Below are 13903 nucleotides of genomic sequence, written 5' to 3' on the forward strand. Positions count from 1 at the left end.
TTCACTCTTGACCATTTAATCAGGCTGTACAGTCCTCGACTATACCGAGGTGGCTTGATAAAACTACAGCGCCGATCCTCGAAATTTCTCTTCTCCAGCATCGATGAGGATAAAGACCGAGGATGGATGGGCCGGTTTGTTCGAGTCAGGACCTCCAACTTGATTCCTGACGAGAGGATGCCATTCCCCGAGGAATGGAACATGAAACATAAGTACATGGCGACTTTATACCTTGCTTCCCCTTTTCTTTCATGATTTTATCTTTTTCTCGATATGACCCTTCGCCGATGGTGCAACTGTCACTTGGTTTCCCAGGGCAGTCCCAAACCTCGAGGGTTGATTCGCAAACTGGCCTCTACTTCTTCATATGCGGAGCGCTACTGGTGCGATTTAGCTAAGGGCCGATGGGAGGCAAAAAAGCACGGTGAGTTTTCTTGTTTGCTTACTTGTGTTCCTCAACGCAATACTTTCTTCATTTCTATGCAGGCCTCGGAGAAGCTACTAAAATGTGGCCACCTCCACCTGGTGAAGAAGAGATATCAAAGCCTCCCAAAGAAAATAAGAGAAAGAGGGGTCGCCCGTAAATACGCCGAAGCGGAAGAAAAACACGGTTTGAAATCCTAAGGCCGATATTGTGGCCTTATCTCCAGAAATGGCCCAACGCCTCCTGGAACAGGAAGAAGAAGAAGATGACGACTGCCTATTGGTAGCTTGTGAAAGAGGAAGCCCTGATGCTTCAAAGGCCGCTGAACCTGTGGTGGCAGAGGCGGTTTGGTCTCGAACCGAAGAAATTTCTGAGGGAAGCTCGAGCAAAGTCCCCGGGTCATCAGGTGAAAAAGGCGTGCCTTGACTCGGGGGATGCTTGGTGGATGAACTAGAAGATCCTAACCCCGAGACTCTTCAAACACAAGATAATATCCTAAGTGAACCACTTTGGGTAATCAACATAGACGATTCATCGCAAGTCCTGGTCTTTTGCGAGGGGCAACTCCGAGATGCCAAGGACATGGAGACTCTCGATATGGGAACGCGCCATGAATGGCATGATATCTTTTGAGAGTGCCTTGATGGGATCGAGGATGGAACCGACCTAGATGTTTCTTTCATTTTCGATGAGGCTCGACGGCTCTTCAAACAAGTAAGTATTTGTCCTTTGAAATCAGGCTTGTATTTTATCCTTGTTGTTCTGAATCTAACTTATCCCCTTTTTTGAAGGCCGTCATGCTTCGTAAGAAAACATTCTCCAAGTCTCGAGCCGAGCTTAAGAAGATCTCGAAAGAAAGGGACATTCTTAAAATCCTCCACGTCAAGAAAGAGGGGGAGATCAACGATCTCCGAATTGAGTTGACGAAGGCTTCTCAAGAACGGACCGAGCTCGTTGAAAAGGTAATATAGCCTTTGAAGTTCTGTTGTGTATGTGCTTATTTTGACGACTAATACTTCAATTATGCAGTTTCAACAGAAGGGCGAGTTGGTGGAGCAGCTTCGGGAAGAGCTGAAGTTGAAGGAGGCCGAGACCCTGAGGTGGAGGCAAGGCATGGACAGTCTCGCTTCTAAGAGAGAAACTCTTCGAGAGCAGCTGGATTTACTTGAACGCTAGTTTCAAAGAGTGAAGGAGGAGAGCCTAGCTCGAGGCAGCGAAATCGAGGAGCTTAAAGCTAAATCTGCTGCCGAACTAGCCAAAGCTAAATCTGACGCTGAGGCAATTGCATCTTCGTACCGAGCTGACGCCGAGGCAACCAACACCCCAACAAGAGAGATCTCTGTTGCAGGTGAAATCAAGTTATCATGTGAACTCGACCATGCCATGCAAAAGTCCCGTAGAGAGACCCTCGAGAAGGTGCATGCTCGCAATTTTGATTTCTCTGCCGACATTGAAAAGGCCAAGGCTTCGGAAGAAAAAGCTGTCACTTTACTTTCTAATGACGAGGTTTAGCCAGTGGCTCTGATAGTGGGGGAGACGAAGAAGAAGACCCTGAGGATGAGGCTCTTGAAGGCGCGCTCCCTGAGATGCAGCTGCCGAAGATGCAACCCCGAAGTAGTTTTAGGTTTCTTTTATTTTGTTTTTGTGTAAGGACTTATCGCGGGTATTGTAAATATTTTTTGTAAAATCGCCCTTGTAAATATAAGGTATCCTTTTGTTTTATCCTTGACTTGTGAAGAATTTTGTTCTCATTTGTGGGAGATTTCGATAATTCAAATAATCAGCTTGAGTACTGGTTTAGCCTCAGAACATAGTAAACCCTTAGGTTTTTATTTGATCAATATAATACCCTTTAGGGTTTCGTTAATCCTCGAGCTAAATCTAAATCTATTTGACGTGAGCTCGGGACATCGGAGTTCTCGAGTTTGAGTTGAGTGAGAACGGAATCTCGACCTCAATATGTTTTGGCCCTTAGGCCTTTTTTAATTGGCCCTTAGGCTCTTATACATCGGCCCTTAGGCTCTTTAAGTTGGCCTTTAGGCTCTTAGACATCGGCCCGTAGGCTCTTTAAGTTGGGCCGTTTCGGCCTCTAAAATGGCTATAATTTTTCCCTTTTTTTCGGCTAAAAGACTTAGTAAAAATTTTGTATGCCTTAGCATGTAGTTTTTGTACCTGTTGGATTTTTCAGAGTTCGACGTATCGGAACCTTATTAGTAATTTGTTTGTGTAAACATAATCGAATACCTCTTGAGGTTTTTCCAAAGGGTGATGTTTATCGAAGCCTTTAAATTATTCGAGGACTAAATTTATCAAAGCCCTTAGGTATTTCGAGGGATGAATTTATTGAAGCCCTTCATATTTTTCTTTTGTCGAGGGTAGCCTGATTTAACCAATTTTTCAATGTTTGAAGGCCTTTAATTTATGGTGGAAGTCGGACGTCTCCGAGCCGCATTATTTTGGTCGTAGCCTTTATATGACCGTAGTCTTAAATATGGCCATAACCTTCGGGTATGTCGCTTGGACTTGCTTCCTGATAACTTTTTGAACTTGTCCGAAGAGTTAGTCCACGAGTATATTGGCTCTGGCCTTTGTTTCGAGGGGATCCCTCTTTGAGGTCTTATAGGTCCAAGTTTTTGACGACTCGGATGTATTGACCGTCAATGACAGTCCCCAAGTATTTCGAGGTGTTTTGGCCCTTGAGTCGCTTCCCGTATGATTGTAAGTGTAGAGCTCGTATGATAGTAAACTTTTTTGAGATACAAAGTGTTTTTGATATAACCGAAATACTTCTTTAAATAATTGATCTATGCGTACATGTTTTGCTGTCGGGGCTCGACTATTCTATATGGACACGGTTCATTTGACTGTTTGGCCCATTACAAAGTTATCCTATCGAGTCCCTCTTAGGCGTGAAGTATTTTTCCCAAAAATATAACCTCCGAGGGTGATGCCCCCCAGTATTCGAGGTTGATTGAAAAGAATCCTTGGATACTGTTGAGTTCTCCTTAGGTAGCACATAATTGTTCCAACATTAAAAACCTTGCCGGTAAAACCCATTTGGGACAAAATCCGATCTAAGGGAAAAAGAGTGCAACACATGCTTTAAAACCTAAGGCCTTCATGTGAAAAGGGGTGTCTTCGAGATCGCGTGCCTTCGAAAGCTTCGATCGAAAGATCTATAATAAGTTAGTTTTAAACTTAAACGGACAAAAGGATAAATTCATGCCTTAGCAGTAGTATTGCTTGAGTAACGACATGTTCCAATTGTTTGGCAGTTGTTGGCCTTCCATTGTGCTAAGTTTGTAAGATCCTTTACCGACAACTCCGAGGACTCGGTACGGTCCTTCTCAATTCGGGCCTAGTTTCCCTTCATTTGTGTCTCGAGTATTGAGGGTGACTTTCCGTAGGACTAAATCCCCTATTCTAAAATATCGAAGGGTGGTTCTTCTATTGTAGTATCTCTCGATCCTTTGTTTTTGCACGACCGACCGAACAAGCGCCACTTCTCATTTTTCATCTAACAACTTGAGGCTAGCATTCATGGCCTCATGGTTTGACTCCTTCGTTGCATGTCAAAATCTGGCGCTGGGTTCCCCGACCTCGACAGGGATTAGGGCCTCAGAGCCATATATTAGAGAAAATAAGGTGGCCCCCGTGCTAGACTTCAATGTTGTCCGATATGCCCAAAGGACCTCGGGTAAAACTTCTCTCCATTTTCCCTTTGCATCGTTTAACCTTTTCTTTAGGTTTTGAATGATAGTTTTGTTTGTTGACTCGGCCTACCCATTTCCAGTTGGGTGGTACGGTGTTGACAAAATTCTCTTTATTTTATGTGCTTCGAGGAACTCAGTTACCTTGTTGTCGATGAATTGTTTTCCGTTGTCACATACAATCTCGGCAGGTATCCCGAATCGGCATATGATGTGGTCCTAGATAAAGTCAATAACTTCCTTTTCTCAAACCTTCTCGAAGGCCTGTGCTTCCACCCACTTAGAAAAATAATCAGTCATAAATAAAATAAACTTAGTTTTACCTGGGGTCGTTGGTAAGGGTACAACTATGTCCATATCCCATTTCATGAAAGGCCACGGGGATAGGACTGAATGGAGTTGTTCTCCGGGCTGATGGATCATTGGAGCAAATCGTTGACACTTATCACATTTTCTAACAAATTCCTTAGTATCGTTTTCCATGATGTCCCAATAGTAACCTGCTCTGATGATTTTTCGAACCAAACACTCGGCGCCGGAGTGATTCCCACAAGTGCCTTTGTGTATTTCTCGAAGAACATAATCGATATCCCCCGGTCCCAAACATACCGCCAATGGACCATCAAAAGTTCTTCGGTACAACGTTCCATCTTCATCTAATGTAAACCTAGCAGCCTTGGCTCGCAAGGTCCTCGATTCTTTGTGGTCCGATGGGAGTTTTTCACTTTTCAAATAGTCGATATACTTATTTCTCCAGTATCATGTTAAACTTGTTGAATTTATCTCGGCATGACCCTCTTCAACCACGAACCTCAATAATTGGACGATAGTCCCCGGGACGATATCATTTTCTTTGACCGAGGATCCTAAGTTAGCAAGTGCATCGACCTCGCTATTTTATTCTCGAGGCATATGATCCAGAGTCCACTCCTTGAAGCGGTCCAAAGTTACTTGTAGCTTATCCAGGTATCATTGCATCCTATCTTCTCGAACCTCAAAACTTTTATTTACTTGGTTTACCATCAATAGATCGCATCTGGCCTCGATGACTTCTACCCCCAAGCTTTTGGCTAACTCGAAACCTGCAATCATGGACTCATACTCGGCCTCATTGTTAGTTAATCTTGGATTTTTGATAGATTGGCAAATGGTATCACCCGTGGGTGGTTTTAAGACATTGTCGAGCCCGAACCCCTTCACATTCGAGGCACCGTCCGTGAAAAGGGTCCATACCCCCGATGTTGTCCCCCAGCTTAGTAGGAGTTCTTTCTCCACTTCGGGTACGAGGGTCGGCGTAAAATCGGTCACGAAGTCAGCTAAGATTTGAGACTTGATGGCCATTCAGGGTTGATATTCGATATCGTACCCGCTAAGTTCGACGACCCATTTGGCCAGTCGGCCTGATAGCTCAGGCTTATGCAAAACATTTCAAAGAGGGTAGGTGGTTAATACACATATAGGATGACATTGAAAATATGGTTTTAACTTTTGAGATGTGCTTATCAATGCAAGTTCTAATTTTTCTAAGTGAGGGTACCTAATTTCAGCATCTCCTAGAGTTCAACTTACGTAATAAACAGAAAATTGCGTACATTGCTCTTCTCGAACCAGTACTCCACTTACCGCTATCTTGGACGATGCCCAGTATAGATAAAGTTTTTTATCTACATTCGGGGTGTGAAGTAAAGGCGGGCTCGACAGATATCGCTTTAATTCTTCTAAGGCCTGCTGACATTCAGGGGTCCATGCGAAGTCCTTTTTCTTTTTGAGCAAGGAAAATAACCGGTGACTCCGATATGATGACCTCGAAATAAATCGACCCAAAGCAGCTATTCGACCTGTCAACCTTTGCACGGCCATCACATTGTCCATGACTGTGATGTCCTCGATGGCCTTGATCATATTGGGGTTAATTTCAATGCCCCGATTCGATACCATAAAGCCAAGGAACTTACCAGAGCCGACTCCAAAGGCACATTTCTCTGGGTTGAGCTTTATGTTGTATTTTCTCAAGATTTCGAGTATTTCCTGCAAATGAGTCAAGTGGTCCTCTGCGCGCAGGGATTTAACCAACATATCATCAATGTAAACCTCCATTGTTTTACCTATTTGTTCTTCGAACATTCTGTTAACTAGGCGTTTGTACGTAGCCCTCGCATTTTTTAGCCCGAAGGGCATTACATTGTAACAATAAGTCCCATATTTAGTAATAAATGAAGTCTTTTCCTGGTCCTCTGGGTTCATCTGAATCTGATTGTACCCGGAGTAGGCGTCGAGAAAAGTTAGGATCTCATGGTCGGACGTGACATCGATCATATGATCGATGTTGGGCAGTGGGAAAGAATCTTTTGGGCATGCTTTGTTTAATTCCTTATAGTCTACACACATTCTAAGTATGTTTCCCTTTTTAGGAACTATAACTATATTGGCTAACCACTCGGGGTACTTTACCTCCCGTATAGATCCTATTTTAAGAAGTTCGGCTACCTCGTCTTTTATGATATCATGCTTTACCTCAGACTGAGGCCTCCTTTTTTGCTTCATCGGTTTCAACCTAGGATTGGTGCTCAGCCGATGCGTGGTAATCTCTAGTGGAATCCTTGTCATATCTAAATGGGACCAAGCAAACCAATCCATATTATCAATAAGAAATTGAATGAGTTCTTTCCTGAGTTCGGGGGTCAATCCTGTTCCTAGGTATACCTTTTTCTCAGGCATGTGTTCGATCAAAATGACCTGCTCCAGCTCCTCGATAGTTGATTTGGTTGCATCGTATTCTTCGGGAACGACAAAGGTTCGGGGAGTAAGGAAATCCTCGTCATCATCTTCGATTACCTGCTGCTCCGATTCTATCAAGGTTGGAGGCGGTGATTGCTATTTGGCCGCTTATTTACCTCCGATGCTTGATTTCTCTGAGGTCGAGGGATCTGGAGTCGAACCACTTCCTTGATTGCAAACATGTCCTTTGCATCATGTTGCTCCTTGTAGACCGTTTTTACTCCTTCCTCTGTTGGGAACTTCATCATCTAGTGAAGAGTTGAAGGCACTGCCCTCATGTTGTATATCCATGGTCTCCCGAGGAGTGCATTATACCTTATGTCACCCTCGATGACATGGAACTTCGTATCTTGTATGGTCCCGGCTACGTTTACAGGTAAGATAATTTCTCCCTTTGTTGTTTTACTTGCCATGTTAAAGCCATTTAGGACCCTGGATGCAGGTACGATCTGATCTTGTAGGCCGAGTTGTTCCACGACCCTCAATCTAATTATGTTTGCTGAGCTACCTGGATCCACTAAAACATGTTTAACTTGAATTTTATTCAAAAGGATAGAGATTACCAGGGTGTCGTTGTGAGGCTGAGATATGCCTCTGCTTTCTCGTCACAGAATGATAAGACATCCTCGGGCACGTAGCTCCGAGTCAATTTTTTTCTAGTGATTGATACTTTGGTGCACTTGAACACACGTCGCTGAGGGATATCGATTCCACAAATGATCATGTGGATTACATGTTGTGGTTCTTCTTGCTTAGTTTTCCTTACATCCCTTTCCCTGAAGTGATTTTTTGCTCGATCACTTAGAAATTCCCGGAGGTGGCCCTCGTTGAACAACCGAGCCACTTCTTTCCTTAGCTGGATGTAATCTTCTGTTCTATGACCATGTGTGCCATGATACTTGTACATCAAGTTCGGGTTCCTTTGAGAATGATCGGTCTGTATTGGCCTAGGCCACTTGGTGTCTTTGATTTTCCCAATAGCTGAAACAATCTTTGATGCATCTATGCTGAAGTTGTACTCTGATAATCGAGGGGCCTCGGCGGGGTTGGCATGCTTATCGAACCCACTCTTACTCATGAGTCCCTGAGAACTTTGACCTCGAGCGTTTCTCCGATTGCTCCGAGGGGCATTGCGGCTCGGGCCGCTATTCCTTCGATCGGCATATGGATGATACCGTTCTTTGTTAAATCTTGATTCCCGGTCTGTGTCCCTCGGGGGCTTGGCTGCAAATCTGTTAGGATGAATTGAACCCGAGGGGGCTCCCAACTGGTCGTCCTCGACCCTGATTTTTGACCGGTAACGATTGTGCACATCCGACTATGTCACGGCTGGATATTTGATCAAGTTTTGCTTTAGCGAGACGCATTCGAGCTCCTTTCATTCAAACCTTACATAAAGGCCCGTACTGCCCAGTCATCAGAGACCGGCGGCAATTCCATTCTTTCCATCTGAAACCTGGACACGAACTCCCTAAGCATCTCGTCGTTCCTTTTTTTTATTTTGAAGACGTCTGATTTTCTCATGGTCACCTTTATGGCCCCGGTGTGTGCTTTCACGAAGGCATCTGCTAACATAGCAAACGAGTCAATAGAGTTGGGGGCTAAGTTGTGATACCAAATCATAGCTCCCTTTTGATAGTATTTCTCCAAACGTTTTCAATAACACTAACTTGATTTCATCGTCATTCAAGTCATTTCCTTTGATTCCATAAGTGTATGAAGTAATATGTTCGTTAGGGTCGGTTGTCCCGTTATATTTGGGTATATCGGGCATTCGAAACTTTTTGGGAATGGGCATCGGAGTTGCACTAGGAGGGAATGGTTTTTGTATAAACTTCTTGGCATATAATCTTTTCAAGATCGAAGGTGCCCCCGGTATTTGATCAACGTGAGAGTTGTAAATCTCCACTTTTTTGTCATTTTCCTCAATCTTCTTTTTTTCGGTCTTGATCCTCTTGGCGAGCTCTTCGAGCATCCTCATAATGGTGAGGTCAGTCCCCGAGTTATTTTCGTTTGATCTCTTCGGTTCTGGTTCAGCATGTCGAGTATTTTCATGTTCAGCTACGCTCGGAATCTTATTATGACTTTGAAGTTGAGCGACGACGATTTGCTGAGCTTGCAGCATCTCGAATATCACTTGGAGGCTGATTCCCCCATCTCCCATTCCTCCTGCTCCTTGGCTACCAGATCGAGCTTCCCTGCATTTATTCCCTACGGGGTCTGTGCTTGAATCCACGTTTAGAGCATTATGTGAACTGATATCAACTGGCTCCATATTTGGCATTTCTTCAGGGTTTATCGGTGGTACACCGATCCCTATACTGTTATTTTCTCCAAGACCTTTCGTTGTCATGAACAAGTGCGTTTTGTGTTCTAGACATGTTTTAGCCTGAGAATCAAAAAATCTTGACAATAAAAAGTGTAAAAACAACGTGTGTAATGAGAATCAGTAAAGAAACAATCACTATTATCTTTAGCCCCATGGTGGGCGCCAAACTATTTACTTCGAAAATACGAGTAACAATTAAATTTGATTAGTGGTTTTAAAGATATGTGATTTAGTTCAATACCAATTAATAATCAAGAAATAAGAAGAAGAAATGAAAGATAGAAGTAAACTAAACCAATACTACTTAGCGGCAGTGACCTCGAGCTTAGGGACCTCGAGGTGACTTAGGGCAATAAGAACGATAAAATAGGAAAAGTCAAGTAAGAACAATAAAGCTAAAGGACAATTCAGATGAATAATAGGCAAAAAGTAGAAAGTATATTCTTTACTCAATGATTAGATGATGTTACAAATGATTGGGGTCCCCTTTATATAATAGGGAAACCCTAAATAAGGAATATTTCTATTTACAGTAAGGAATATTCTTGGTACAGCTGTCTAACTGCCTAGTACGGAATCGTACAATCATATTCCGGAATTTGCGCTATGACTTTGGGAATGTGGCAGGAATTCAACTCGTTCTAGTATAAATCCATAACGGTACTATTTCGGGGTCGAGCACACTCGACCTCGGTATGCATCGAGCTTCGCCTTCGAACCCGAGTCAGGTCCCTCGAGCTGTAACTTGATCTTGCCTGGACTCGGACTTAGGAGGAGCCCTCGAGCGTATAAGTTGGAGATACACAATTTTGACTGTATACATAGAGGAAGCTAAATTGTAGCTGGCTTCCATTTAATGGATGAACCTCTTACCGACTTTGAAATCACTGGTGCTCTTCATGGTTTTCAACCGTATAAAGCTCATGAACCGGATGACCTACATCCTTATTTCAACCAAAAATACTGGCACGAAGTAGGCCCCGAGGTTAAACGTTTCTGTCACCAAATATTCCTAGACAAGGTCATCCCTCATAATCTTAATCGCACCTATCTTTGCCTGATTCCCAAAGTCAAGAATGCGCATACCATCCAGCAATACATGCCAATTAGCTTGTGCATTAATATCTATAGGCCCAACACAAACTAGCTTCCAACAGGGAAATAGGGCTTCAGACAATGCTATAATAGTTCAGGAAACCCTATCTCATTTTCAAAAAATGAAAGGCAAAACTAGTAACATGCTTTTAAAATTAGATCTTGAAAAAGCTTTTGATCGCCTAGAATGGTCATTTATCCAGAAAACTCTTCTTTACTTTAACCTTCCTTCGTCAATAACTTAACTAATCCTGTATTACTACTACATCTACTTCCATACTCATTAATGGAACCCGTACTTCCTACTTTCACCCATCTAGAGGCATTTGTCAAGGGGACCCTTTGTCACCTTACATTTTCATAATGTGTATGGAAATGTTCTCGCATGTTATTAATCAGTCAGTGGATCATCTCCAATGGCAACCTATCCACATTTCAAAAATTGGTCCTAATATTTCTCATCTATTCTTTGCAGCTGACATCATACTACTTTCTAAAATTACTACAAAGAGTTATCATGCAATCATTGATGTTATTAGTCTTTTTAATCAACAATCAGGCCAAAAAATTAATTTCCACAAATCAAAGATCTTTTTTCAAAAAATTGCTCAGAAGCAAATAAAAACTTTGTTCTACAATCTTTCTCAATAAAGGAAGGAAACTCTTTTGGAAAATATTTGGATTTTCCTATGTTTCACTCTTGTCCCAAACTGAGTGATTTTCAATTCCTACTAGACAACTTTAAAAACCGGCTAGCTGGTTGGAAAACCAAATTTTTTGACTATGGCGGGGAGAACTACACTCATCAAATCTACACTCAATACTCTCTCCAACCATGTCATGCAATACATCCATACTCCAACAAATATCATTAACAAAATGGAGCGTTACCAAAGAAACTTTCTGTGGGGTACCACTACTACACGGAAAAAATTACATCTCCTCCAATGGAAGCAAATTCCCACTAGTACAGAAAGAGGCAAATTGAATATCCAAACTCTCATAACTAAGAATAACGCTTTGCTAGCAAGCCTGACATGACGGATTTTTCACACGCCTCAATCTCTTTGGGCTAAGACTCTTTTAACTAAATAACTTCCACTAACATCAGTCGTTAGCCACTCATTAACTTGGCGCAATATTCTAAAAGGTTGGAACCACTGTCAACTTGGTCTCCAGTGGCGAATTGGGACAGGGCACCATATTAGGTTATGGACTGACCTATAGATTAAATCGGGGACGCCTTTGAGATCCCTCTTTGTAGAGCCCCTACCACAGTTTCATCAAACATTTACACTCTCTCATGTACTAACACCTTAGGGATGGAATTGGGCCAATTTCCCGTTTGATATTCATCCTAACATAAAAAAGGCTTTCAATAAGCAATATCGTTCTATCTATACACAACAACCAGACCAACTCCACTTTTGGGCGCTTACAAACAGCGGACGGTTTACTGTCCAAATTATGTATAAGGCACTAGCAAATAATGACACCCAATTTCCTAATGCACCCAATCTTTTCAAAAGGATTTGGGTTCTGCCAATCCAGCCAAAAATCAAAACTTTCCTTTGGCTTTTACAACACAATAGACTACCCACATGCCACTACCTCAATTATATTGCCACTACCTCAATCTGTCCGGATGCCCACAAAACTATAAATCACATCTTTCTAACTTGCCTTAATGCTAAACAATATTGGCTTTCTATAGGAATCTATGGTTACATTCGTAACCTCTCAACCATGGATTCCCCAAATCTTTGGCTACATAAACTCATACCCTCAAAAGGACTCCAACTCCCTCATAAATTGAACACACGCACTTTTATACCATTGAGTCTATGGAATATCTGGATTACACGTAATCAGAATATCTATGATTACAAAGCATTAAAACCTAGTCCTAAATTAGTCTTACATCAAGCTATTGAGTTTGCATATATGGCTGCATCACAACCCATACAACCTAAAAGGGTACGTCTCAATCTTAGATGGATACCTCCAAAACCAAACTATTACAAATTAAATACGGATGGGGCAACATTTTCTAACACTGATACAGATGGAATCGGAGGAGTGATTAGGAACCACTTAGGCGTTTGGATGGTGGACTTTATTGGCCCAGTCACACATGTTCATTGTATCACAGCAGAGCTGCAGAACCTCATATGAGGGCTAAGTCTAGCCATACAAATGCAATTACTGCCACTGGAAGTGGAAACTGATGCAGAGGAGGTAATCACACTTTTAGCAACAGATGACTCTAAATACACTAATCTAATTTCTGATTGCAGGCACCTCCTCAAGATGCTACATGATCTAGTAGTTCAACATGTGTACAGGGAACAAAATGGAGTAGCAGACAAACTTGCGAAGTTAGGAAGTAGGATGCAAGAGGATGCTACACTGCAAGTTTTTGTTGAATCACCTTTTTTATATCAAGTCAACTGCAGGCAGATCAACTGGGAACCACGACTCAAAGTCTTGTAACTATCCCAAATACAAGAGAAGCAGCCTATCACAATAGCTAGCCATGTTTTGTTAGTAACCTAGTAGTTACAGATGTTGTTGATACTACCGTTTTGCCAATAGCTAGGACAACAGCTGCTCCCAGTAATAAGGATCGTCAACATGTTGACTTTAGGGACGAGACCTCACATCTACCTGATAATGTAACTAATGTTAGTTTATGTACTATGGTGCATGAGTACCAACCTCTGTACGCAACTTTTACTTAATACAAGTTATCTTTTACACCAAAAAAAAGAAGGATGTGCTAAATTGTGAGAAGGATGTGATAATGGCTGATGAGAGTAAGCAAAAAGTAGTTTTGTCAAGGCACTAAAATATTTATGTACCAACTACGGTAAAAGCTCTTTTCGGCCAATCATGTTGCTCTATTTTATTGTAATTACAAGAATGTCCTTATTCATGTCAGACAAGCATGTTGACCTCCCGTGTACTATTCCCCTTATTAGATGTAGTAGAATAAGCTAGTTAAGAAGAAAGAGTTAAGTAGATTTTTTTTTTTACTATAAACTGCACAAAGGTCGCGTAACCACAAACAGTTATATCATAAAAAGAGATAATTCTGAGACAGTTTAGAAGCATGATAAATTGGAAACAAACAACAGTATCCAAAAGAATAGGGGTGGGCATATTTTGGGTAAAACCGATAACCCGAACCATTAATTATTTATTAGGTTATTGGTATTAGGTTATTGAGTTAACGGTTCGGTAACGGGTTAATTTTTATTGGGTTATCGGTTCGGACTCGGTTCGACAATTCTGTTATTGGGTAAAACCGATAACCCAATAAGGAATAACTAATTTACTAGTTTACCCTTAAGTATATACATACTAGGGTTTCATAATTCATAGCTCACTCTTTGATTTCCCTATTCTTTGTAAGTTTCTCCGCCTCACGCCCTCACCAGTCAGCCTGTCAAGACTCAGGCCGACGCCAGTCGCATTTCTCAGCTTCTTTCTTTCACTCTTCAATCGCATCTTCACTTCATTTCTCAGATCCTTCAGATTCTTCAGTCGCATCTTCACTTCACTCTT

General features: G+C 42.0%; 1 protein-coding gene across 1 annotated transcript; it reads left to right on the top strand.

Annotated features, from left to right (window-relative positions):
• Positions 1-652: 652 nt before the first annotated feature.
• LOC138877291 (uncharacterized) lies at positions 653-1936 on the top strand. The gene is made up of 4 exons (XM_070156889.1): positions 653-769; positions 1216-1386; positions 1454-1524; positions 1609-1936. Exons 1-4 carry the CDS (start codon positions 653-655, stop codon positions 1934-1936), a joined length of 687 nt encoding a protein of 228 aa, XP_070012990.1.
• The last annotated feature ends 11967 nt before the right edge of the window (positions 1937-13903 follow it).

The sequence above is a fragment of the Nicotiana sylvestris genome, chromosome 9, assembly GCF_000393655.2.
Source record: "Nicotiana sylvestris chromosome 9, ASM39365v2, whole genome shotgun sequence".
In the NCBI taxonomy this organism is placed as follows: Eukaryota; Viridiplantae; Streptophyta; class Magnoliopsida; order Solanales; family Solanaceae; genus Nicotiana; species Nicotiana sylvestris.